Raw genomic sequence first — 27,217 nt, 5'->3', positions numbered from 1 at the left:
AAGCAGAGCCTTTGCACTGCTCAGGGGCCTTGGCCACAACGTCCGCATAGAGAACAACTAAACCGTGTGTGTGCTGGACATGGCTCTGCTGCCTGCCCCGCACAGTCACACCATGCATGCAGTAGTTCTCGTGCTTTTTTTATTAATGACTCACAGGACAGGACCGCTTGTGGTAGGTCAGAAGTTGTGTGCGTTGGACTGACTGACCTGCCGCTTCACTGCAGCTTTGTGTTCTGACTCCACGGGAGGGGGTTTTTAGGAGGTCCACAGCCACGCAAGCTCAGTTCTGCGTGCTTTGAATCTATGCTTGAAGCCCCTTCAAGGCTTGGTCCTAGTGGAGTAGAAACCACTACTGTGTACATTGCAAAATAAAATTGTCATCTTAAAGAAAAGGAGGAGAAAGATGATTAGGACACAAGAAAGCTGTATTAAATAAACAGCTTGAGAACAGAGAAGTAAAACCAGGGAGGGGACTTAAAAAGGATGGTTACAGAGAGAAGGTGGACTGTGTATCTAGAAGGGCTTGTATGTAAAGAACAGAAGGTCCTCCACTAGCAAGGACATTTTCTCCTGACCCCTAGCAAAAAAAACCTGAAACAAACCCACATTCCAGAGTTTAGAACCAGAGCAGTGATACTGAAAGCCATGTATCATGCCAGATTTGGGGGGGAAGAGAGAGGATGATGATGTCATTGTAGCAATTTGGTTGTGGGTTGCTTTTAACTTTGCCTAGCATGGTATTTTACATCCTGGTGCTGTGTTTCTTACAGGTGAGTTCATTATTGGTCGTGTTATTAAAGCTATGAACAATAGCTGGCATCCAGAGTGCTTCTGCTGTGATATCTGCCAACAAGTACTGGCTGATATTGGATTTGTCAAGAATGCTGGCAGGTAGGTCTTCACCCTTCGGTTAACTGATCATGAATAAAATGAACTAAGAGGGGGTACTGAGAGGTTTTGTTTCCTGAAGTTTTCCAGCTGAGGTGGAACAACTGAAGCATCTTCTGTAGTGAAAAGGTCTAAGAGTGCATCACAAAACGAAGAATGAGTATTTTAAACATACACTTAATATAATTATTATAATATATTATTCTATATAATTATAATATAATTAATATATTAACAGTTTACCTACTTCAACACCAGGTTTCTTGGTAAACATGTTCTCTACCCGGTGACGTTTTGGGGCCATTGGAAAACATAAGAGGAGAGAAAACATTCAGACACAGAAGCACTGTCTTAATTTTTTTAATAGAAATTTTTACTTTCTTTTTCCAACTTGGCTTTCCAGTTTTGGTTTAATTTAGCACCTTATTTATTAATAAGTGCTTTAAGTTCAGTGGGATCCCTCACAAAGTGGGATATTTTTACCAGCTGTGATCAGAAGAATGTTTTACAAGTCAATTCTATGGCCATTGGCTCCATATGTATAATATGATATACAGTGTTACCTGCAGAATTAGGACCTGTGTGCTCATCCAGCTTCTAAACTGAATTTCTACGATTTTGAGAGTAAAACACAGCTTAAGCTCAAATAAGCTGAAGAAACGATACTGCTGTGGTGACAGAAAATAAAATTATCATCCTGCCTCTTCTAATCTTGGGTTGCCTAGCAAGGAAATTGTTTTAAAGACCTATTTTCCGTCCAAATAGGGCTCATTGAAATGAGGTTCTAATAGATTTTTTGGTTTATATTTTGCACTGTGGTACCTGATACCAGTACTTACCTCTCTTTTTTTATGCTGTTTCAGACATCTCTGCCGTCCTTGCCATAACAGGGAAAAAGCCAGAGGCCTGGGAAAGTACATTTGCCAGAAGTGTCATGCCATTATTGATGAACAGCCTCTCATATTCAAAAATGATCCTTATCACCCTGATCATTTCAACTGTGCAAACTGCGGGTAACTTGAGTTCTGCAAAGGAAAACAGGAAAATGCTGGGTTTATTTGTTTCATCAATTTACATCTTAAAATGAAAACCCGTCCTGTACAGCTGGCAAGACGGGTGGGGTTTTAGGTGCCGTGCAGCCAGATGTGTGTTACTGCTTTTGGGATCGTTTGAGTTCAAACAGCAGCTGACCTGTTGGGGAGTAAAGATTGGGCTCTGCCGGACAAGATGGTACCTTAGAAAATACCAAGTATGGACCCAGATAACAGTTTCTGTAGCAGTGAAATGATACTTTTTTATTCTGCTACTAGAGGAAGAAAAATGGTCCTCCTTGGCTGCTTGAGCTACCTTCTTGCCTATGTTACTTCTTTTTAGTTGAGTGGCATGCAAAACCAGACTGTTCTCTCCTTTTGAAGCCTATCTTTTTTCTTAGCAGCTTTCTCCCACCTCATTTTGTCAGCTTCTGCAACTACAGTACATGAAGCTGCACATTTCTACATCCTGCACAGATGCACAGAACATGAATCATTGTAGGATATAGTGTGGATTCTTAGTTTTTTATTTCTGGTGCAAAGGAAGCTACCATTTCAGAGCCGTAACAAAGGCTGATTTGAATAACAACATGTAATGTTATGTCAGCGGCAACCAGTTAAAAATATTAGTGAGTGCAGTCATTTTTAAAGTTTAGCTGGTCTCAGTATTTTAGCCATGCAAAAAAAAAAAGTAGGGTATGTGAGATTCCTCAGTTGGCAGTGAATAAACATAGCTAGCTCCTGTGAGTCCATAGTTTTCTTTCTCTGAAGTTTGGTACAACAAGGAAAATGTACCTAGACGTAGACGACTACATTTTAGTTTCAGTTATGCAAATCTAAAATAAACTGGTGATGTGAGTGCCAGAATATAAACCAAATATGTCTAGAACTTGCGTACAGTCATTCGTGCTACGTAACCAGAACGCAGAATGACAATAGCTCAGTAGCTGTTTTCAGAGGGACTTAGTGCATCTTGCTTAGCAGCCTGTTCTCAGTTCACTGTGATCAGATATGTTGAACTATGTCATATTTGATGCAGCTACATTACTGCAGTACAAATACAATTTCTAAAATAAATGCCAAAAAATATTTTTTTCTTTTCAGAAACTCTCAAGAGTTGACATTATTCAGTGCCTTTATTCATGCTCTCAATTCATTAACTTCTGAACAGGAAGGAACTTACTGCTGATGCTCGTGAGTTGAAGGGAGAATTATACTGCTTACCCTGCCATGACAAAATGGGTGTCCCCATCTGTGGGGCATGTAGAAGACCAATTGAGGGCCGTGTGGTGAATGCTATGGGCAAACAATGGCATGTGGAGGTAAAATCAGATGAAACATATTGCCTTATACAGATGTAAACATTAACATACTTGTCTGTGATTTTGTTGATCAATTTCAATGAAAGGATTAGCAAAGTATGCTTTTTTTATTAAATCATTAAATATCTTCTGCTAATCCTGTCTTCAACCTTATTGTGACTGGTCTTCCACTGTGAAATAGGAGTTACATCTTACCTTACAGAGAGCTTTGACTGTGAAACTAAGATCAGTAATCAAAGGAGGCGCTGTGAGGTCCTTACAAAATAAGATTTCAGAGTGCAAAGCAGTACCTCTGGAAAGGCAGTGAAATTCAGTGGCAACCATAATGTTACTGAGCATCGTAATACCCTTAGGTCTTCCGAAGTCACCTGCCATGTAAATCTCTCTAAAGCATTTTGTGTGAGAGTTCATATTTGAAGGCCACATGCAAGATGTAGTTCCACATCTTCCATTTAAGTTAGAAAGATAAACAGTTTATTCCTCCTGTTGTTCTGAAAATCTCCTCCAGCAAATGCTTTCTTCACAAGAGTATAATAATGGTGCAGATTACTTAATATCTCTTCACTCTGATCATAGATAACATATGAGAATCAATTCATTTGTTTTGGGGTGGGGGTGGTAACTTTTGGATCGAAATGTTGAAGACATTAAAAGGAACATTATTTTATGATCTAAATGTAGAAACAAAATAGTTTTAACTCTCCTTTTCAAGATGGCAGAGCTATCTCAGTAGACTTCAGTCATGTTCAGTACTGGGTTTGGTTGGTTTGCTTTCCAGAAAAAATGCCATTACTTCCAAATAATCCAAAACAATGTATGTAAATTTTTTTGTAGCATTTTGTTTGTGCAAAATGTGAAAAGCCATTCCTGGGTCATCGCCATTACGAGAGAAAAGGCTTGGCGTATTGTGAAACCCACTACAATCAGGTAAGGTTGCATGTTTTTAAAAATTGAGTTGATTGGTAAACTCATTAATTGGTTTTATTGGCTAGAGATGGAAAACCGTGAATGTTCTTCTGTTTTTTTACAGGCACCTGTGGGTGTAATGTCAGTTAGCAGATGTTCTGTTGCAGTTAATTTGTATAGGTTTCTCCATGCATTGGTCTGGTATTGAGAATGAAAACTGCAGGTATTTCACAAAGGCTAGCCAGGACAATCACTATTGAGTTGTTCTTCGAGCTTAGTGGTACTTAAATAGAGCTGTTATTTACATGTCTGTGAGATCAGAGCAGCTAATGACACCCAGTCATTCCCAAGAAGCTTAAGATTTGCCACTCAGTAGCTGCAGTTTAAGAGGAGGCCCTAGCGAGTAGCATGGTTTTTTTCTACAGCTGCTACTCCAGGATGGCCGTCACCATCCTGCTCATTCATTAGGTTGCTGAAGACTGCAAACACCAAATTTGTCAGAGGACACCACCTAGTGACCACTTGCATTTATGTTGGAGTTCTGTGTCTTGGTACCATCATCTCTGTCCAGACCCCCTTGATTGCGTAGTCCAGCACCATGATGCGTAGACTTTTTTTATTTGGAAGCCATCTGCATAGTGTCACGTCCACCTCTTCCCTTAAATAAATACAAGAGTAAGGGTTACATTTGGGAGTTGTAAGGCATCTGCTAATTACAGATGGACTCTTTAATTTCTCAGTGATGAAGGGTAGATGATTGAAATGTTGCTGGCATACTTGTGGACAATAAATGCCATGACATTAGTAGCAATAGTGTTGCAGCCGTGATGGGGCAAGCACATATACCAAACGAGCTGTATGTAGAGTAGATGTCTTTTACTAGGTTAACTACTACAGTTAGAGAAAATACGTGACATTTTTGGCACCTCTGAGTTGTTATATCATGGACAAATGTTAAGCCTGGAAATAGAATGAATAATTTTTGGCCTCAGTTTTCCTTTTTTTTTTTTTTTTCCTCTCCAATAAAATAACATTTCTTACAGTTTTTGCCAGAAAGAGCAATATATTGTTCTAGTCATGCATGTAAGTCTAAATGTTAAATTGGCTGATTAGTAATGATGTGTATGTGACACCAACTGCTGTATGTCAACTGTATTTCAAATTCAAAACAAAATCATATTTACAGAGGATCAAACAGGTAAACAAATGTTTTCATCTTTAATATTATAAAGACTTCTTGTGATGAGATGATGCAAAGCATACTTGGAAAACCAAACCAGACTTGCCATCAATCTCTTTATTTTACTAAAATAAATAGGAAAGCTACTGTGCCCATCAGCTTAAATACAGTTATTTTGTTAGTCTGAAAAGTTACCCTCGGTAAAGTAATTACATTAAAAATTTGTTACTTTTCTTTCTTCTTCAGCTATTTGGTGATGTTTGTTTCCATTGCAATCGTGTAATTGAGGGAGATGGTAAGCACTTTTCTAACTATTTCCTTAATGTTACTTTCTGATGAAAGATCTCTTTAAAAGTGGAAGTAGGGGGAAAGGAGCCCCCTATTGAATCCTTGATTGTTCTCCTTAAAACAAAACCAGCCATTCTTTTGATCAGAAATTAGGTTAGAGCTGATTAGTCAGAGAACAAATGGCAAGTAAACCTTACAGCAAGTGTTTTATGGTGGTAGAAGACCACCCAGTTGCTGAAGAGACCTGTGGTCAACTGGAAACCCCTTAGTGATGTTCAAAGGCCAGGGATGCTGGGAGATGCACAGAAGCAGCTTCCTGCCCCACCAACTTCAAAAAAGAACACATGCAAGGGTGAGAATGACTGCACAGGCATCTCCTTAAATGAATTTAGGGATCATGAACCAAGAACCAAATTTGAAAAAGTATTTAGATATTGAAAGACTTGGGTGGGCACTCTTAAGGTTTTGGTTTTTTTTTTAAAGTGCCTAGTTCCCATTATGTCAGTTTGGTTCCTAGAGATATTTACCCATCTATTGCAGGCACCTGTGTTTTGAAAATCTAGGCTGATGATAATGTCACAAAACCAGGAAAGATCATACTTGGATAGATGTGTCCTGCAAAGGCAGAACTGGAAGCAAGTGGTTTAAGTTTGTTTGGGTTTTTATTGCTTGGTTGTTGGTTTGGGGGTTTTGTTTGGGTTTTTGATTTTTTTTCTTTGGGGGGCAGTTGAGTTGGTGGGGTTTTTTTTGACAACCAGCTATGATAAAATGCCAAAAGCAAATTATTCTGCCTGAAATAATGCAACATTATGTTCCTAGTTACCCCTGCCCAAAGTAAATACTACAATACCACTGTTAGCCTCACCTAAGCCAAAGCCATTAGCAAAGTGGGCAAGGAAGAAGCCTCTAACATATAAAACCAGACATAAACTAGTCTATAGTCATGTAACTATAGGGTGAGACCTACATTCCAGAGATGTGCTTTCCCAACGTTTTCTGGACTGGACCATACCTGCAGAATGACAATCCAGAACGCTTTAGAGGAAACTATGTCCTCCTCTTCAGCAATATTCTGCTAGAATGAGTAGAACTGGAACTTGAGGTGAATTAATAAATTCAGCTTTGTCTGATAACTACATCTCCGTATGTTCTGACCTTTCACCATACAATCTGATACCCGTGTTGTTTGTTTTGGTCTCTGAACTGAACAGAATATAGTGTAATACAATAATTTCTTTATTTTCAATGTACATCTTCAGTTGCATTTCTTCTTTTGTTTATGCACACAAATTTGACACTGCCATCACAAATTATGAGTATCCAATATTCTCTCTCTGTCTGATGAAACAAACTTCTGTGGCAGGAGTTTTTCAGGAGAGTGTCTATTGACGGTATTACAGAGGTTGCTTGGGAATGAGGACTTTCATCTGACTGGTATTATTTTGACAAGCAGTGAATTAACTATGCATCTGTGGATGTGCGGACATTCTTGCCCCATAGTGCAGGAAAGAAGCTCTGCGTGACAATTCTCTGGTTCTGTTTGTTGTTGAAAAAATACAGGGGTTTATGAGAAAACCATTGTCCTGCATCCTCTAACTTAGATTAAGAAGAGAGGCAAATTTTGGCAGGAAAAACTGGGAAGGTATATTGAAAGAGAAGAAGAACAGAGAACAGACTGAGTTAGTTACTTTCTCTCCAAAGCAAAGAATAAAAATACATCCAAGTTTATCCTGATCAGGTAATTTATCCCATGAGTTCGTAATGTTTTTTCACCTTGCTAGTGCTGATTTGCCGGCGATATCGTTACTGCTGGCTTCACATTGTTTTCTTTGGCTGGGCAAGTGCTGCTGGTGGTGATAGTGCAATCTGAACTGGGTCTGAGCAATGAAACAGAATGAAACAAACACAATTTTGCTGGATTACTCTTCAGCTGAAGACGTTTTCCTGATTAAGTTGGAAACATGGCCTCATAGAACAGCTGCCTGAGGCCAGCATGCTATGAGATGAAGTGGAAGCAAGAAACAGGTGGCTGTTAAATGGGTCTTGTCTCAGAGACAGCTTCATCAATGCTTCACAGTCCTACTGCACTACACCCACATGTGCCTACCTAGTCTTGCCACATTACTGTTATGGTCCTTAATACTTGATACAAGAATCGAATGACTGTTCTTCATGCCTCACAAATGTGAGCTTAAAATTTTTACCTAGCTTTTTTGTTTCTGTAACACTAATGATTTGGTTTTTTCTCTCATCACCCTAGTTGTGTCTGCTCTGAATAAGGCATGGTGTGTGAACTGTTTTGCTTGTTCAACTTGCAACACTAAGTTAACACTCAAGTAAGTTTATCAATGTGTGATCCCTTTAAACCAGATCAGTGGTTATCTTCCATGTGTAGATGTTGCTACAGTGTAACTGCTATGGTATGAAAAACAAATAAGCAGCATTAAGAAATACATGCATCTTTCTTCCTCTTGCTCCACTTACTAATTTACATCTCTTTCACCTGTCTGTTCAGGTCTTTCTTCAGTTAGTCGTCTTAACTCTTCTTTTCTGTCCTTTATTTTTTCTGTGTTTAACTCTAAAGGGATAAGTTTGTTGAAATTGACCTAAAACCTGTCTGCAAACACTGTTACGAGAAAATGCCAGATGAATTTAAGCGACGACTTGCCAAACGCGAACGTGAAGCAAGGGATAAAGAGAAGCAGAAAAAGAAAAAGCCAGTCTGTTTGTAAACTTTTTTTCCTTCTCACCACCACCTCTACTCCTTTCTTCTTTGGTCAGTGCTAAGGATGCTTCTATTTTAAGTGTTTACATGAATTCATGGCAATCGAAAACAAAATTCTTTTCACACAACTGCAACCTGAAATATTAATTTGTTTTTCCATTATCTTAGGTTTAGTCTGTTTAGCTCTACAGTTAGGTTTGAAAGGCTTTTTAAATGACACGGTTAATAAATATGGACATTTGGGTACAAACTACATGACTTACTCAACAGGGTATTGTAATTGCTGTCTACAGTGTATAATCTTGTAAAAGTAACTTAATAGATATGTATAAATTGCAGTTGTATTTTTTTTCCTGTGCATCTTGAATAGGATACTTTAAAAAAAAATATTTTCACTATTGCTGCTGCTAAAACTTTTTCTGTTTTTTGCTTTGTCATTTTAGGAATAAATTTGTTGAGTTTGATATGAAACCTGTCTGCAAAAAGTGCTATGAGAAGTTTCCTCTAGAGCTGAAGAAAAGACTGAAGAAACTAGCTGAAACTTTGGGAAGGAAGTAAAGACTTCATCAGCTCTCCCCTTCCTTTGTGAAAATCTTACGTATATTACTTGGGGGAGGAGGGCTGCTTTGAGGCTGCAGTCAGACAACAAATGATGATGTATGCCATCTATCAAATCAAAATAACTTAAGATTCTCTGTTCTCCCTACACGTATGTTTATTTGTTGATAAACAGACCATAATTCCAAACTAAATTAAATACCAGCTGACCAAAAGGTTTCTGACCCTGATAATGCAGTTGGACTGATGCAGGTAGCCCATTCTGCACAGTAATCTCTGTGGAATTTTACAGCAAGAAAATTTGCTTGTGAATACCTGCAAAAACAAACTGTGCAAATTTGTCCAACTTTAGGGGCATGTATTTTCATTTATATTAATGGAAGTATTAACCTTCATATTAAGCATGCAGACAAAACTTGCCCAAGTCAAGTGACTTGGGCAAGAAAACAACATACTTTGCCTTGTGGAAAAATTCATGCTTGGATTTCAGGCCAAGTCGTTTCATTAAGGAGCCTTGTCTTAGATGGTTTGAAAAGTATCAGATTTCTAAATACAGTCACAGTACAAATGACCTACTTCTGATAGATTATGCTTACATTATGAATCTTTGTACATCAGGCTTAGCATGAAATACTTATATATGTATTCCTATTGCAAGAAATGAGCATACTCAGAACTACTTGAAATTTGCTATATTCCACTCAAGATAACACATTAACTTTTATATATGCTTTTGCATTCTATTTACTTTTTGTGCCTTATTCTGCTGGACCATACATAACAGTGTTCCATTATATATATATATATATATATATATTTTTATTTTTTATTTCATATTTTTATGCAGAAACTATATACAAGGTATTTTCAAAAGATAACATACTTTGCCTTAATTAGACAGGATGCAAGAAGTACTTTATTTCAGATGTGCACACCTGAACATAATATTTAGCTTCTAGACTTCATTAATTTTGAGAACAATACTGAAAATGTGTATTTCAATTAACTGGCAATATTACTTTTACACCTATGAGTGTAAATATACAGGGTTTGATCCTGCTAGGATCTACTTCTTTAGCCATCCTCAAGAACTGATGAGCTCACAAATCATCAGAATTCCTTAGAACATACATTTAATGTTTTATAGTATTGACTTCTGTCCATACAAATCTGTTTCATTTCTCCCTTTGTCATAGAAAATACAGTTACTTAGGACTTCTTCACGGTACTACATTATGGAGTTTGCAGACACTTTTTTTAATTTTTTTTTTATATTAGTGACTTAAACAGATTTTCTGTAATTAGATCATAGGAAGTAAAATTTTATTTCCTGTTTATGAAAAATTAGTTGCTTTAAAATGTCTGCTTTCCAGTGGCATCAATAAAGGCTATGTTATTACACCTCGTATCACCTCTCATTTAAATGAGTGCTTGAAAAGGGTGGGAAAGCAACTAGGCTCTCTTGGTTCTCTATGCTTTTATGGGTGACTGTATGTAAATACTTACTTATTATCTTGATTTAAAGGAGACATGCTTTTCCTAAATATCCCATTGTAGTTAGTTCTTAGGTTCATGAAAGAAACTGCAGTTTCTTTCATAAAGAACAGCTTGATTCTTCTGGATATTTTCTGAATTGGCATAGTAACTAGGTCTTCCTAAAGAAAATAATCTTGTCTGAGTTTAAAGCATATGCCTTCCTATCAATTTTTTCTCTTTTCCTTTCACTGTAATGAAACTGTCACCTCAAACTTCCAGTTCAGTGCTAGGTAGGGTATTTTTTTACTGTCTTATTCAATTAATTTTATTTATTTATTTATTAAAAATACTTATTAATTATACTTAATAATTAATAATGTTATTAAATGCCATAACAGCTCAGTAACTGAATGCAACGCTGCCTGTGTTCAAGACTAGAAAAGTTTAAAATCGTTTACATAACTAGCATGGTAGCCCTGTTGGCATTTTGGACTGTGCCATGGATTCAGTTAGACCACACTCAGCAACACTTCCTTTAAGTTGTAGTTCACTTCTTCTAGGTTTTTCACATTACACTGACTGCGCGTCTTTTCCTTCAGCTCTTGTATGCATAGCCTTACTGCTCAAAGAGTCAGGAATGGTCCCTAACCCTGAGGCTAAATGGCAAGACATGGATCACATCCGCATTGCTTGGGGTTATATCCATCTGCCACAGAGTGGCCTCGTTTGCGCTGTGCAGCCGTGGGTCTCCTCCTGACTCTGTGGTAGCCCTGTGTCCCTAACAGGGTTTTTTTGTGTTTCCAAGGTCCTGATGGTGGATGCTGTGCTACGGTTCCCCAAGGCAGCAGTTTGTGTTTTATGAACGTAAATGCATGTATCCCAGACCCCGCAATGTAGCACTGAGAGCATCCAAGGGTACTTGAGGGTTCAAAGCCTGATGAATCATGGAAAAATGTTCACTGGAAGGGATAGGTAGAGATCAGCTAGCCCAACCATCCACTCAAAGCACGTCTAACTTTGAAGTTGGGTCAGTATTGAAGGTCTTGCTCAGCCAAGCTGGGAGTATCTCTGCAGAAGGAGATTTTACAGACCTTTGTTGGCAATGTGTTGCAGTGCTTAATCACCCTCATGGTGAATTTTTTTTTATTATTGGAGTTCTATTTTTAGTGGAAGGTTCCCCAAATCCGTGCTGCTCTCTTGGGAGCTGTCTTTGGAGGCAACTGTCATTAAAACAAAAACCCTGGACATTGTCATGAAGAGGATTAATTAAAAGCAGTTTTAAAACAGAGCCAGGAAACAAGCTAGCAATTAGGCAGCCTGGACAACTTCACACCTGGTGTTGAAGCTTACTTCCTGGCTGTCAGTATTATAAATATTTTGCATAGCTGCATGTACTTTCCTGAAAGAGGCAGAGTTTTATTATTGTTTTTCTACCCATGACCCCAGGGTACCAGGTCTCTCAGAAAGGCTGTAAGCCTGGTATTTGGGAATGGATGTCTCAGAAGCTTTGCCCCATTCTGCTGCATGGGATCAGTCACGCATGGGTGAGAGAGATTCCTTCAGAATTCAGAAAGCCCAGCAGATGTAGCCGTAGGGGGAAGAAGCTGAACCTAAAGCCTTTCTCCTGCTGGCAGTGGCAAGTCCCAACAGATAGGTAGCAAGCCAAGTTGAGCACAGTCAGGTTGCAGGGACAGTGCTAGTCACCTGCAATGCTGCCTGGTGAGCTGCCGTCCTGGTGGTGTGACCACTGGGGACATGCCACTTCCACACGCTTGGGTGAGAAACAGTGACCAGTGCAGGGCACTGGACCTTGCCTGTGTGGAGGCAGTTCCCCCTGCCTCCCCATCAGATGAAGAGCAGGACCTTCCCCCAGTGCTCTCCTCTGTACCAGCACCAAGGCTTTTATTACTTAGCCCGGCAAGTGCTGGTAACCCCAGCTGTAGACACAACATTAAAAAGCACGGAGAAAAAAATACTCTCTTTTTTAGGGAATTTAATCCAGCGCCTGAATAAATCACCATTGATAGAAGAAATAATAAAAGAGGGGTAACTCTTTCTGGGTGTTACAGGTGCTTGTCTCCTTACAGAGCAAGTTGGCTGTGTTTCCACACTTTCCCTGCAAAGACGGCAGGAGCTGTGGGGATGTCAGGGTTTTTTTAAGCGTAGCGGGAATCTTATAGCTGCCAATGGGTTCCTCGAGGCTGAGGACCGGGCCGATTGTTAATGACGTTTCTTCAGAGGCGGCGCCCAGTAGTCTCCCTGTGACAACAGCGTCTGGCGCCAGCAGAAGAGACTGGTATCACAGCAACGCCTAGAGCTCCGCAACCGCTGCCCCCGCGCACAGCGCCGCGGAGGCCGCGCAGAAGCTCCGCGCCCCGCCACCGGCACGGCCCCCTCAGCGGGGGAAGCGGCGTTCCCGCCCTTGCCCCCCCGGCGCAGGCGCGGGGCTGGCGCAGGCGCAGAGAGCCCTGCGGCCGCGGGGGCTGGGAGGCGGCCGGGCCTGGTAGGAGGGTGCGGGGCGGCTCTTGCGCACTCGCCCGAGCAGGGCGCTCTGTACGGTTGCGCGGGAACTTGCGTAAGGCGCGGCGGCTGCCGCGTCCCTTCGTCGCTTCCTCCTTCCTTTCCTCCTTCCCCTCTGAAGGCGCCGCGCGAAGGCCGGCTGGGAAGGCTTTCCGCCTGAAGGAAGGCCGGGCGCGGCCCCCGCCGCGGCGCCATGATGAGGCGCACGAAGCCTGAAGTGGAGCGGTACGTCGCCTCCGTGCAGGCCGCCGCGCCTTCCCCCCGAGAGGTGAGTGCTGCCGGTGGCGGGCCCTGACGGGAGGCCGTGGTCTTTCCGCCCACGCCGGTCCCGGGGGGTGGCGCGGTTGCTGGCGGCCGCCAGGCCCGGCGCGGCCCGCGGCGGTGCCCGTTGCCGCTGCCGCCTCGCGTGGCGCCCAGCCGGAGGGGTGGCTGGCGTGGTGCGGCAGCGGCGGCCTTCCCTCGGCTGCTGAGCTCAGGGCGGCCTCCCGCGCCGCCGGGAGCCCTCGCCGTGCCGGCCCTGCTGGCGGCGGGGGGCGGCTGCTTTCCGCCCGTGGTGCGGCTCCCCGTGCCGTGCCGGGTGCTGGGGACGGGTGGGCTTTGCCCTGCCTCGTTCCTCGCGGTGAGAGGAAAAAGGGGTTCTGGTGCCTCTGGGAGTATTTTTGAGTCCATATTTGCGCAGGGTTTCTTGAAGTCGAGTGAGACTGGGGAAGCTGCTGTGAGGAAGGGCATGAGGTTTTGTTTACTGGATGGAGGTGCTCTCCCTTACCAGGAGCAGTGGTTTTGCAGGGCTATGCACCTGCCTGTTACACCCGGTCAGCCCTAGCGTAGTTCTGATGAGCCCACCACCTCTCGAAGTATGGAACTCTTCAGTTTTGTGGGAACATAGTTCCTACGTTTTCTAAGTTTCTTTTCTTTTCAAAAAAAAAAAAAAGAACCCAAAAAGGGAATAATATGTGAGACACATTCAGCTTTCTTTTATGTGCAGCATGATTTAATATTCTTGTTTGTGTGACTGCTTTGTGAAACAATAGTATTAAGAGAGGGAGATCTGGGGGGAAATAATTTTCCTACTGTATATTAGTAACTGGACAGAAGGTTGAGGAACTCTGCATAATTGGTTACCATTTTCCAGATATAATGGAAAATGGTATACAGGTCACAGCAGTCTGATGCAATTCATGGGAGCTATTTAATCCCGAAAGATCCTGTTCTGCTGCCCTGCATTGATTTTTATTGCAGAGGTAGAGTATTCAGCAGTGTGTTCTATAGCGTGAATGCATCAGTGTTCACCATTATGCAGTAGGGTCTTTATGCATGGCCTCCGTACATTGTCATAATCATTTCTCCTTTTCCCAACAGCAAAAAAATTGTCCGGTGACTTTGTTTAATTGGCCTGGGTGCTGTTTAGACTAGAAAATGTCAAATACATCACTGCCAGAATCAGAGGTGCTCTTAGATTGTTTTGATGTTCCTGTTGAACTGCACCGGGGGAGAAAAAAAAAAAAGTAATCCTCTTCTGATGTGCTTAAGGCCAACTGGTGCATATTTAGGGTTGGTTTGTTAAGTAATGCTTACAGCTAATAGTATTAGTACAGTCAATGGTGGAAATAGTTACTGGTTTTCTTGTGTTGATTTTAAGGGGTGGTGCTTATAAGGCTGCAAAGCATTTATTTTGAGGTTTCTTTTCATCCGTGTTTAAAAAGAGGTGACAAGTGTGACTCCACTCTTGACATTTCAGTATTTCCTTTTTATAACATACTTCAAAAATACGGGCTGAAAACTTGAAGTATTTTAGGAGGCCTGCTTTCATTCTAAACCACTTTGTAAAATTTTGCATAAATAGCAGGATGGGAGGCTAGTAATTCAAGCGTATTCAAAATGTACACACTTGTTTGCAATCATAGATGTAAGTAGTTCCGGTATTTTTTGGTTCACCAGCAAAATCTGGTTTTGAACCGATACTGGGAGTTCAAGCTTTAAATTTGTCTGGTTTACATTTACCTTAAGGTTTTTGCTTGTGACTTTGTACTTCAACTCATTCCTTTCGCTCTTTTTTTTTTTTTTTTTTTTTTTTCCTGTTCATGCTTCTACCATCTTGCCCTCTGCTTGCCTTCTGTGTATCTTAGGCTGGTAACTTCAGAAATAAACTACTGCATAAGCGTTACCCAAACTGAGAATGACTTGGGTAGAAATTGCTTTTTCATCAAGTATATTTAAAACCATAGTGTCTACACAGCAGGTCTAAAGGGCATATCTCTCTTGGTTTGCTGGAATTTTTCTTCCCCCTTGCTACATTGCAACAAAAGAGATTAAATGTAGCTCATTTATGACCCCATTCTTCCACTCTCTTTTAATCAGAAATGTTTATGAAATACCACACATAGAAGGGCTTGTTGCTTACTTCACTTGTAATCTCTGTTCTGCCTAGTAGTCTTTGCCAGTTATAGGGAAAAAAACCATATTCTTTTCATTCTTAATCTTACATCTTTCGAAACCAAACCCATAAGTATGAGGAGTGGATTTGAACTGATAGCTAGTTGCCAAATTTAGTCGTTCAAAAGTATTATGCATTGCGGAAAGGAATTGTCACAGTGTTGAATTATTTTAAAAGTACCGTACATCTAAAGTATGACTGTCATGTTTTTTTCTCCTTCAGAAATCAATTAAAGGATTCCTCTTTGCTAAGCTGTACTTTGAAATAAAAGAATATGAGCTTGCTAAAAGGTAATGTGTTGGTGTATGTTTGGTTTTCTGTTTTCTAAATGTAAAAGAAAAGCTAAATTAATATGAATTAGACCAGAGAAACCAAGCTCAATATTATGCTGTTTTAAGGTAGTAGTAACTATATGGATATTGAATGCCATTTAAATCTTTATAAAACAGCAGTTTAAAAGAAGATGGTTATATAGTACTGAAAAACTTACCTCGTTGAAATGGCTTTTTTTCTCAGTGTATTAGATAGTTCTTACCATCTGCAAACTACTGTTTGGTGTTTGTTTTTTTTTTAATTATTCAGCAAACAGAAATGCTTGCTGGCAAGTAAGTAGCATCTGTACATGTAATACAATGTAGCTTCTTACTTTAAGGTACAGACAAAGAATCTAGAACAAAATATATCTGTATTTCCTGTGTGGCAGATTAAGTTATCACTGTAGCTCAGAGTGAGGGAGTATTACTGAAAAATATTGGTCAAGTAACTGACTTTTTTCCCCCTCCATAGGTATATATCTACATACCTCAGTGTACAAGAGAGAGATCCCAAAGCACACAGATTTCTTGGACAGATTTACGAAGCTGAGGATAACATAGAAAAAGCTTTTGGGTGTTACAAGGCAAGTACTACATAGACCTGTAATGTCCTGCTTTATTCCTTTGTAATTGGACTTTTAAAATCCTTCTGTACTGGACATTCTCAAACAACAGAAGAAAACATGTTCCTGGAAAAACTGTAGTATTTGTACACATTTGACAAAGGAAAGCATATGAAGCGTTGCAGAGGAGATTCTTCACTTGCTTCAGTAGTGTATTTTTAAGTTGATTCTTTGTGTTTTGTTCGGGATTTGATCTTTGTGCTATGTGCTGTAAAACTCTTCCCACGTCATACGTTGTGTTTTAGAGTAAGGGTCTGTGACTGTTGTAGAATTCCTCAGTGTGGACTGTGATGACAACAGGAATCTAGTTGCTACTAGTGGAGGTGGGGGGTTGTTTGGTTTTGGAGGGGGAGGGCAGAAGGGAGGGGCAAATCTAGTTTTGATTAGGCAAGCCTATGAATGTCAAATTCCCAACTGGAATGTTATTGTTCTGGTTTTGGGGAGGGAGATGATGAGCTCAGAAGTCTGGTTGCCAACATAACTCCACGAAGTGCTATCACACTTTTTAAAAGTGTGTGTCTTAACTGTTTATTTTTTAGAAGTGTCCACATCTGGCTAGGTGAGAGGACCTTATAGTCCTACTGCCTGCATATGGCAGTAGCTACTCGTAGACACGGATCTCTTATGTGCTTCTGAATTCCAACAGTTGTATCTGGGTGCTGTAAACTACTGGTTGTGTTTAGAAGGTCTTTTCTTAATATATTCTGTGTTGATAGGTCTAACTAATTTGAATAGCTGCGTCTGTTTGTGGGGGGATAACTCTTTCCTGTTCTATATGGATCATAAGATCAAGGTCGTTTTTTTTCCTTTCTGTGCGTGCATGGGGAAAACTAGCGTTCTGTGGAGTTGAACCCAACACAGAAAGATCTTGTATTGAAGATTGCGGAGTTACTATGCAGTAATGACATTACTGATGGAAGAGCGAAATACTGGGTTGAGAGAGCAGCTAAACTCTTCCCTGGGAGTCCTGCTGTTTACAGGTTGAAGGTAAGTTCCAAATTACCTCTTTTTTGGCTTAAAAAACCTTTCAGAATCTGACTGAACTGCTTTTTGCATATTATCTTACACAAAACTTTGGCTAAATTGTTTTAGGATCTTTAAATCTGTTAGGTGTGACTTTCTTTGCAGGTTGACACTTCTGTCTAGCTTTCAAGACAGCTGCAGCTATAGGCTTTTATACCCTTTTTAATGTTCCAAGGTTAATCCTCTTCAAAAATGCCAAGAAACGGTGTTAATTGCCACATTGGAGAAGTTGATAAGCACTACTTGACCTTTTTATTGCGTCACTTGCAGGAAGGTAGCAGGCCTGTGAACTCAGACTTTCTTGCTCTGCGCTGCTTTTTTGTTTTTAAATCTGTGTTATGATGGACTCTGCAGAATGTGAGAAATGCTGTAATTCTCAAATACTGTGTAAATGTTTTGTTGTGCGATCTCACTTTTGCACAAGTATATTAATTTTGTGTAGTTAGGCAGCAATCACATTGACGTCTTAAGATATCTGTTTTTAAGCAAGGTAGTCTGGCAGGGTATGCTGTCATTGAACCAAGTGGTTTGACAAGCATTACTTACCATTGGTAAGAGTCAAATTCTTCTGAGGATTTTCTTCTGTGATCACTATCTACATTTTAAAATGTCTATTTCATCGAACTTTATGTAATACCTGAAAGCTATTAAGAGTAATGTAGTCTGTGTAGTGGAGGAAGGAAAAATGTCTGCTACTGTAGATGTTGAAAAGACTTACGTGGGAAATGAAATATTAACATGTTGCCTTCATGTTTAACAGGAGCAGTTATTGGACTGTAAAGGTGAAGATGGATGGAATCAGCTTTTTGACTTGATTCAAGCAGAACTTTATGCAAGACCAGATGATGTCTACATAAACATCAGACTAGTTGCACTTTACCGTTCAAATAATAGATTAAGAGATGCTGTGCTCCATTGTCAGGAGGCAGAGAAGAAAATACCTTTGCAGTCAAGCTTGGAATGGTGTTCCTGTGTTGTAGAGACATTTGAGGTGTTTAATCATGTTTTGATCCTGTGATAGTCTTCCGTATCTTTTTAACTGGTCTGTTTCTCTTAGAGCTGTCAGAGTAATGACACTTTCTCGAGGGATTTAACTCCTTCAAATGCAAGTCTACTGAAACAAAATGGAATTACAAAATACTTCTTGGTTGTTTTTTTTTAAAATTGGAATTTTCTCCCTAAAATTAAGCCTTACAGAGCTATTGAATTGCTAACTTCAAAAGCTGAGTTAGATACAGCAGTTCCATTAGGGATGAAATTGCTCAGGCAAATATTTCCCTGGAACTTTGCTGCTGAAGAATATGTTAAGGTCTCACCTGTGAAACTGGATTATGCAGTAAATGCTACTAGTATGTTTTGGAGAAGTACTGCCCTTGCCTTCATGGAAGGATGACTGTTCCTTATCCTGTGATGAACTTTCTTCTTTAGGAATATCTGGAATCTTTACAAGACTTGGAGTCTGATAAAAATAATTGGAGAACTATCAAGAAAGATCATCTGCTGGCCTATTCCAGCTTTGTCAAAATGACGCTTTCTTCTAGAGATGTTCAGGAATGCAGAGAGGCACTTGAAAGGTACTCTTTTAACTTTCCTGTAGTATAAAGAAAAAACCACCACCAAACCAACAAACAAAAAACCAAAAACTTAAGGAAAAAAAGCACACCGCACAATTCTTTCCTGAGTCACAGAATATCTAACAGGCTTCTATTTCACTGCTTAACTTGTTTGTGGATGGGACAGAAGTTTCTCTTACTTGCCACTAAGCATGGTTTTTACTGGGTTTAAACCCCAAGCTAACTTTTGATAAGAGATGCAAGCTTTGTTTGAATAGTCAGCACACAGCCATGAAGAGTACTTGTTGATATCCTGGGTCAATTAACTTTGTACATTCTTTCCCTTCAGTAAGAGAGTATTATTCTGTACTTCGGCAATTAACTAATACAGATTTCTCAGACAATTAAAAAAAAAAACACCCAAAAAAAACCTAAAAAGAAAACCCCAACCCCCAAAACAACTAAAACCCCCCAAACCAGCCAAACAAAAATACCAAGCCACCTCTTGTGTGTCAGCTTGTTCCTGCTCATTTTGTTCTAAATTAACACAACTCATACTGGAATAATTAGGAACTTTGGTGTTATTTGGAGGGAGGAAGCCACATGCAGTAAGAATGCTCTCCTTAAGGGAAAACTGGTGGTGTTGCAGGGCCAGCTAAGCCAACTGACTTCAAGGCATATCATCTTTGCACACCTAGACTAGTACAAAACAGTTTTTGTAGTCAATATGTTGTGATCTGTGTCCCTTTCTGTCTGTCTTCCCTTTCTTACTGGCTTTTATTGACTTACTCAGTTCCTCAGTTATGTGACGGCTGTTACATTATCTTTTTTTAAATTACATTCCTCAGTCTTGAATATTTTAAGCAATAGAGATAATGGATGAGGAATACATAATGCCAAAGTATGTTTTATTTTCTTTTTCTCCTCTAACATTGACCAAAACCATCTTGGCTTTTCTGGTGACATTTTATTAGAGCCTTTCAAAGTGATCACATCTGAAGCATTTACAGATCATAGCAATGCTAACAGCCATTATAGTTTTGTCGTTTAATTCAAAAGTGTGTTTTAACTTTCCTGGAAAGCCTCTCCTGAGTGTGGGTTGTTTACTAGCCTACAGCTACTCAGATTTCTACAATACCTTCTATTTTTGAAGAGCCTGTCTAACTGTATTTTTGGCCTTTCTGATAAATGAAGGAAAGGGAAGAACAGAGCAACTGGTGCCTCCTGTATGTATCTAAATCTGCAGTAGTGAACAAATCTGTCCACATAGTTTGGGAGAGTAGTTCTGAAAGCAGCTGTGCATATGTGCTAAAAAGGACTGTAAATATCTAGGTAATATTTAGTGTGGTTTACTTTAACAAATTGAGAGCTTTGAGAGTTTGAGACCATTGGTTACTTTCTAGCGCAACTCAGGTTTAAGCAAGAGACAGTACTAACCATTGACTTAAGGAATTACTTGATTCATAGTTAAGGAACATCAGTTGAAAATGTCTGCTATAGCTTTTACCAGGACTTTGTTTAGAATGAGTCTTCTCTGCATTTTAGTTTTGATCGTGCGCTTCAGTCAGTGAAACCATATGTGAATTTGGCTGATGAGTTGTCTCGTACCTATGTGGAAATGAAAGGACAGCTATACATGCATGCTGGAACTTTGCTACTGAAAATGGCCCAACACAATGAGGCACAGTGGAAAGTTGTGTGTGAACTTGCAGCATTGTGTTATCTGATAAGTTTCCAGGTAAGATTTTCAATTTATGCCTTTAGTTGATGCAGCTCTTGAAATGTTCTTGCTGTACGTGTGTTGAACTCCTGTATTGCTGAGATGAACTAGTGTTTGTGTGCCTAAGGAGAGACTCCCTCCTCATGTGCCAAACCCTACTCTTCCACAGTTCTTTAAAAGGTTTCAAATGACATGTGTAGGGTAAAAGTGTCTTTGCATGTTTCACTTGTCAGAGTAACCTGACTCTTAAATGTTAGTGACTTTATTTTCTACAGTATATTCCGTTTTAATACCACTGAACACATGTTAAGAATTAGGCTTATTGCTGTAGGGAGAAAAGGGGATGAACTGAATAGTTCCCATATATTTGTTGTGTACACAGCAAAGCTAAGAAATCAGGTTTAATTCTTTGCCTTGTGAAGTAAAATTGGTTGTGCTGTTTATGCCACCGCTTACCTTCCAGATGTTACTTGCTATTCTGTGCACCTGATGTTACTTAAAATAGCTATAATTGCCCACCTCAGAGTTTTGAGTGGGTTCCCTGCTCCCTCACCGGCCCCCAGATATGTGACATAGTACCTTCAGAATGCATTATGTATTTTTTTCTGTAGTTTTCCTAATGCTAAAAAGCTTTTCCTGATTCTTAAAACTAGTTTAAAAAATCTGCTTTTATTGTGAAAAAGCTGTAACAATTTTCTCCTTCCTTACAGGTTCCTAAACCAAAGTCAAAACTAATAAAGGGGGATCAAACTGGACAAGATGTGCTAGAAATGTTGGCCTGTGATCGAAAAAGCCAGTCTGGTAATAAAAATAGCTACCTAGTTCCATTTTTAGTGTTACGGATAGTTACTTTAAAGGCTAAGTTGTCTGTGAACACATTCATTATTTTGAAATGTAATGTTAACACTTCAGTATGCAACAAAACCTTCCAGATTCCAACTACATATGTAGAAATAAAACAGTAGTTTGATCCTAGCACCTGAAGGGTTTTTTCTCATCTTTAGCATGCTAGTAGAGCATGTTCTTTTTGTTTTGTTTTGTTTTTTTGTTGTTGGGTTGTTTGTTTTTTTTTTTCAAGCGTGGGGGTGTGTTTTCCTATTTTTTGGTTCTCCAGCACGCTAAGATAGAATTAACTTTTATGGTCTTTTAATCTACTGGAAATGTCTTCTGTCTGCTGATACTATTTTGCAAGTATTGTTAGCCCCAAGAGGAAAAGGAAGTATTACTGTTTCCCTGTCTCTTCCATCCTCTTACTTGTTAATCAGCTTTGCTCTTTTTGCTATGGTATAGACAGTTTTTCAGTCTACAAATTCTTGCAGGGCCTTGATGATAACAAAGGAATACACCAGACATCAGGTTCAATTGTTTCAGAACAGATTTTGGTAAGACTTCTGTTGGTATGAACAGCTACTTATTATAAGGACAGTTGGAATGCCCCTAGAATAATAATAGTAAGATGGCTTTCTTTTCCTGAAGAACTGGATTTACAAATGCCTTGGGATTGTTGTCACTAAAAGCTTGGAAAGCTTATGTGCTGAAACACTGACCTAATTACAGGGAGAACATAACAATCTACGTTTCATAAAGGGAAATCCTGATTTCCACCCAGACTTCAGTAGCAAGAAAATCCAGTGTATCAAATACTAATGTTCACTGCCTTACGTGAAGTAATGGTTTTGTTTTCTAGGTCATATGCTCCTGAACTTAAGCCATGGCAAGCAGGACTTTTTTAAAGAGATTGTGGAATCATTTGCAAACAAGAGTGGTTCATTTACGTTGTTTGATAGCCTGTTTGAGAGTGGAGCTTCTAGAGAGAGATCTTTTATCGGCACGGATGATATTGGAAATGTCAGTGTACAAGCATCAGTGCAAACGGAACTTAATAAATACGATATTGGTAAGAGAGCTTACTTTCTAAAACACAACATAATTTTCTGTTCCAGAAACTTTTATGAATACTTCATATTGCAACAAGAGACAAATACCTGGAATAGCTGTGCAAAGTTGCCCTAATGTCCTGGGCAAGACTTAGACTTATTGCAAAGTAAAGTGCTTCTTGAATAATTCCTTAAAGATTTTAAAGTAGTAAATGGATTTGATAAAAATAGTTGCCTATCGGACTGAATATGGTGAGGATAGAAGTGAAAGGAAATGTGAGTTGCCCCCTCAGAGGCTTAAGAGGTTGATGGCTTGAACACTCAAGATGAGCTGGCCACTTAATATGTTTGGCTAGTTTGAAGTTTGAAATCTTCCATAAGTGAATGGAATCTTGATGCTCATTGCTCTGCACAGTGTCTTTGGCTGCTCTGACAGAACAAAATGTGAAACCCAGCTTTGATCGGATACAAGTCTTGCAGTCATGTTGGAAGGTGACATCTGCACCCAACTTTGTTTTTGCATAGGTGCTGTTCGAATGCACAATGGCAGTCTTCAGCACCTTGTGTGGCTTGGCTTGCAGTGGAACTCTATGTCAGTCTTACCACCAATGCGCAAATGGTTAAAACAGCTTTTTCACTTGCCCCAAGAAACATCAAGACTTGAGACAGATGCTCCCGAATCCATTTGCCTGTTGGACCTTGAAGTAAGTAAACTTCGCGAGTTCTTAAACATACTACACAATTGAAGTTTTTTTTGTATTTAATAACTTCTATTTATTTATTTTTACAAAAACAGGTATTCCTACTTGGTGTGGTATTCACTAGCAACTTACAATTGCAAGAGAAGTTCAATTCTCACTCTGGTGCACATCAGCCTCAATTTTTACCATTGCCAGTGTGCAAACAGCTCTATACCGAAAAGCAAAGATCCTGGTGGGATGCTGTTCGTACTCTTATTCAGAGAAAAGCAATGTAAGGCTTTTTCAGTTTGGAAATGTTTGACCAAACAGCTAGGCAGCTTCTGCTACAGCAGTTTGAACTGGTCCCAATAGATTCTTGTATAATGAAATTTGTTTTGACATGTTTTGGACATTGAAGCTTTGTTGTAGTAGGGACTTGATACACTTAAAAGATTTCTAAAAGTAGAATTTTCATTTCTAACAATGTATTTCTAAACTAGAGGCAAGTTAGGACTAAAACTGTGGGCTGTATTTATCAAGAAAATGGCATGTGAACAGATGAAAAATAGAGAATACTAATCGAGGAATATTTCTTTTGATCCTCAGACCGGGAACAGCAGCAAAACTGAGACTTATTGTACAGCATGGAATAAGTACTCTGCGAACACTGGAGAAGCATGGCCTTCAACCTGCCTTAATTATACACTGGGCAAAAAGTCTGCAAAAAACAGTAAGCTCGTTTTATTCTTATGTATGTAGAAGCTCAGGTATTTTTATCTTATTTTCCAGCTATAAACAGACAGGGGTGAGGGTGGATATGTGGCAATCAGATGAGAATGTATTATTGAGAACTGCTTTTTATTTTGTCAGGTAAATTAGTTGCTCTAGTCACTCTGTAAAGTACTCTGTCTTGAACTGTAGCATTATTTTCTAGCTTAGTGTTACTTAGTTCTTGAGATAAGCCTTGGGGGATTTGTCGTGTCAGGTGTTGGAGAAGCACTCTTGCAATTTTTCAAGACAATTAGCATTTTGACTTGAATTTGTTGAAATAACATGTGCTTGTATGCCCTCTTCTTCACCAGGGCGTTAGCCTTAACTCTTTCTATGACCAGAAGGAATACATTGGACGAAGTGTTTACTACTGGAAGAAAGTTTTGCCTGTGCTGGAAACTATCAAAAAGAAGAGGAGTATTCCTGAACCTATTGATCCTCTCTTCAAACACTTCCATAGTGTAGACATTCAGGTACAGATCAATTAAGCCAAGGCTGAAATAAGAGGAGGTCTGTGTCAAAAACTTACATAGCTGTGGGATTCTTCTCTGCGTTGTACAACTGTTGTTAACTACAAAACTTTAAAACTATGTATATGATTGGGAGGCACTGAACCACCCTGAGTACCAGCTTTGTTTAAAAAGTATTTGTGTAAGTAGGAAAAAAAACCAAGGACCATTGTCATTCTGTTGTTAGGTGTGAGTTGTCTTTTGCTTTCTTTGTAGGCCTTTCAGGTTGCAGCATATGAAGAAGAGGCACATATAGCATTTGCAATGTTGGATGCAGTTGATGGCAAAACTGATGATGCTTTATTAGCATTTGAAGCTATTAAGAATGTGGTTTCATACTGGAATCTTGCTGTGGTAAGTTCATGAGTTTGATTACCCTGAAATGCTTTGCTTTATTCAGTTGTCTTCTGATAGATCCTAACTAATCTGTATCCTGTTCTTTAGATCTTCCAAAGAAAGGCAGAAGAGATTGAAAATGATGCCATGCTGCCAGAAGAGCAAGAAGAACACAAAACCTATCTTCTTAAAAGCAAGCATTATCTAATGAAGATCATTGAGGAAGGCTCCTCAGACGCCTCAGTAACTGAGAAAGTAATTCAGTCTTGCTTTAAAAACTGGTTTTAAAGAGATTGCAGTGGTTTTGGTTACTCTTTCAAAACTGCACATATGTTAGCTTTTTTAGGCCAGTCTTTGCATTAAGGCAAGTTAAACTTATTTTTTGCTCAAGATAAATAACCTGCTTAATACTGGTCGATTGATAAACTGGGTAACTTCTGTAACCTACCAGATCATGCAGTATTCAGGCTACTCTGCATGAAAGCTTTAATGCAAGCAAATAGCTTTTGCCACTAGCTTTTTATAGAGGTCAGTAGTTTGAAAAAATGGAATTCATGTTTGTATGAATTGTTTCCTTACATTAATCTTAACAGATTTAGAGCTTTGCTGAAAAAACAGCATTTGTGTAGTGATAGCCTTGTGAATTGTTCAGCCAGAATTCTGAATGTAGTCAGTCTTGCTCTGAGGGAGAACTGCAATCATGACTAATGTTTCAAATAACTTCCTAGCTGCCAGTGTCTATTGAAACTGTAAGGGAAATGCTAGATACAGTGATCCAGGAACTTGGTGAGAATGGTGAAGATGGAAGTCCTGCCTTCAGAAATGGTGTGTCTGTAGATTCAGAGATGAAACATTCCGCTCCATCACCAACTAAGTTCTCTCTTTCACCATCTAAGAACTACAAGGTATATTAGCCAGCTGTTATTTCAGGGAATTGTTATATTTAAAGAAAAACTCAAAAGATTAAGTTAATTTTTTTTTCCCTCCCCTAGTTTTCTCCTAAAACTCCTCAGTGGGCAGAAGATCACAGGTCTATACTTCAAATGATCTGTCAGCAAGTGGAAGCTTTAAAGGTAAACAATTCTGTTCATCGTATTCAGTGAAGAACAGTTGGCCTTTTAGTTCTGGTGAGAATTTAGGGATAATAGCATGGGCTGACTTACGGTAAGTTCCTAGACTATTACTGAAATCAGTGGAATTAACTTCTGTAAATGCCTTCCTAAACTGAGTGCAAGAGTAAATGTTTTTGCTTAAAAACTCTTATTTGGGACTTGGGCAGGGATGCAGAGGCAACCTGTCTTAAGGACTGTGTGCAGAAAGAGTTCCACTTTCATCACCTTGGTTCTCATCCCTTGGCTCTGTTTTTTACTTCTGGATTTAGAACGCAATCTTAGTACTTTGTACTGCATGGGCAGATCTTGCATGATCTGGCAAGTACCTCTTAATTTTTTAAATTTGTTTTCCTAAGCTTGAATCATTTCTTATGTTTTCTTCTACAAATACCTATGTAAAATATACTCTTATGCTCTCGGTGTACACTGTCTTCACAGAATGAAATGCAAGAAATGAAACTTAATAATTCCAACTTAAATGTGTCATCTCATCGGTGGCCTGCTGAAAGTTATGGAACAGATACAATGTCAGAGGGATATCAGAGAGCACAAAATCTTCATGAAGCTCCATTAACAGGTAAGTTGCTGCTGAATTTTTATCTAAATGCTTAGCTAAACCAAGTAAAACTTCTGAAAACAATGCAGAGATGTTGTAATGATTCACAACTAAAAACTGATTGCCTGGGAGAGTCCATTCAATAAAACAACAACAAAAATCAAGTATAAATTTTCCTTGCTGTTCCTTTTTAGTTGCTACCACTGGCCCGTCTGTTTACTACAGCCAGTCGCCTGCCTATAACTCTCAGTATCTTCTCAGAACTACTGCAACCAATGTAACGCCAACGAAGGTGAGAACAAATCTGTCTACTTAAGTTACTTCCAATGACTTACTGAAAATGACTGCTTTTGATTCTGTATGCAGTTGCATGTAGTTGCAGTTCTGTTTAGAATATTTGGTAAACTTGGACTGTTAGGGATAAACTAATGTGATTATAATTTATAATGTGATAGTAATTGATCTTTCTGCCTGATTTTTGGGATGTAGAGTTTGGGAGGAAAAGCCAGCAAAACGTCTGCAATACATTAGTACATGTCCCTACGGAGCATGGATGATAGTGCTTAATTGTTTCCCTCCCCCCCCAGCAAATTAGTACGGCAAAAGAGAATGTGGTTTTCAAGCTTTTTTTCATAAAAGAACAAACCCACTCATCTTGTGGCCCTTTTTCAATGCTTGTTTTCAGATGCCCTTCAAGATTTAAACTAATCTGTTCAAAGTACGTTAAAATTAGTTTGGATTTAAACTGGTATGGAAGCATGACCTGCTTTTAAGAGTACATGTTATGTGGACTTCAGCGCAGTAAGACTTTGTCT

The 27,217-nt window shown here is 39.5% G+C and overlaps 2 protein-coding genes across 10 annotated transcripts in view; both read left to right on the top strand.

The window, feature by feature from the left end:
- The window catches only part of LIMS1 (LIM zinc finger domain containing 1), a 76,491-nt gene extending 66,192 nt beyond the window's left edge, over positions 1-10,299 (top strand). For 5 of the 6 annotated variants that reach the window (XM_080377462.1, XM_080377461.1, XM_080377463.1 and 2 more), the window contains exons 4-10: positions 771-891; positions 1,752-1,901; positions 3,091-3,241; positions 4,076-4,168; positions 5,574-5,622; positions 7,876-7,951; positions 8,784-10,299. In XM_080377462.1, coding sequence (XP_080233588.1) covers positions 771-891; positions 1,752-1,901; positions 3,091-3,241; positions 4,076-4,168; positions 5,574-5,622; positions 7,876-7,951; positions 8,784-8,898 — 755 coding nt within the window. In that variant the 3' untranslated portion in view covers positions 8,899-10,299. Of the gene's footprint in view, positions 1-770; positions 892-1,751; positions 1,902-3,090; positions 3,242-4,075; positions 4,169-5,573; positions 5,623-7,875; positions 7,952-8,199; positions 8,392-8,783 lie in introns of all 6 variants that reach the window. The other variant, XM_080377464.1, reaches the window with a different exon arrangement.
- A 2,639-nt stretch (positions 10,300-12,938) lies between these two features.
- RGPD4 (RANBP2 like and GRIP domain containing 4) overlaps positions 12,939-27,217 on the top strand; it is a 34,960-nt gene continuing 20,681 nt past the window's right edge. For all 4 annotated transcript variants that reach the window (XM_080377397.1, XM_080377396.1, XM_080377395.1 and 1 more), the window contains exons 1-19: positions 12,939-13,162; positions 15,551-15,618; positions 16,115-16,226; positions 17,100-17,252; positions 18,049-18,279; positions 18,717-18,862; positions 20,387-20,579; positions 21,272-21,362; positions 22,249-22,458; positions 22,964-23,142; positions 23,235-23,410; positions 23,725-23,848; positions 24,201-24,362; positions 24,615-24,752; positions 24,843-24,989; positions 25,463-25,639; positions 25,727-25,807; positions 26,285-26,423; positions 26,597-26,694. In XM_080377397.1, the coding sequence (XP_080233523.1) occupies positions 13,088-13,162; positions 15,551-15,618; positions 16,115-16,226; positions 17,100-17,252; positions 18,049-18,279; positions 18,717-18,862; positions 20,387-20,579; positions 21,272-21,362; positions 22,249-22,458; positions 22,964-23,142; positions 23,235-23,410; positions 23,725-23,848; positions 24,201-24,362; positions 24,615-24,752; positions 24,843-24,989; positions 25,463-25,639; positions 25,727-25,807; positions 26,285-26,423; positions 26,597-26,694 (2,700 nt within the window). In that variant the 5' untranslated portion in view covers positions 12,939-13,087. The remainder of the gene's footprint in view (positions 13,163-15,550; positions 15,619-16,114; positions 16,227-17,099; positions 17,253-18,048; positions 18,280-18,716; positions 18,863-20,386; positions 20,580-21,271; positions 21,363-22,248; positions 22,459-22,963; positions 23,143-23,234; positions 23,411-23,724; positions 23,849-24,200; positions 24,363-24,614; positions 24,753-24,842; positions 24,990-25,462; positions 25,640-25,726; positions 25,808-26,284; positions 26,424-26,596; positions 26,695-27,217) is intronic.

Source organism: Falco punctatus (genome assembly GCF_963210335.1).
Source record: "Falco punctatus genome assembly, chromosome: 2".
Taxonomy (NCBI): Eukaryota; Metazoa; Chordata; class Aves; order Falconiformes; family Falconidae; genus Falco; species Falco punctatus.
This window is presented reverse-complemented; position numbering and strand designations above follow the sequence as displayed.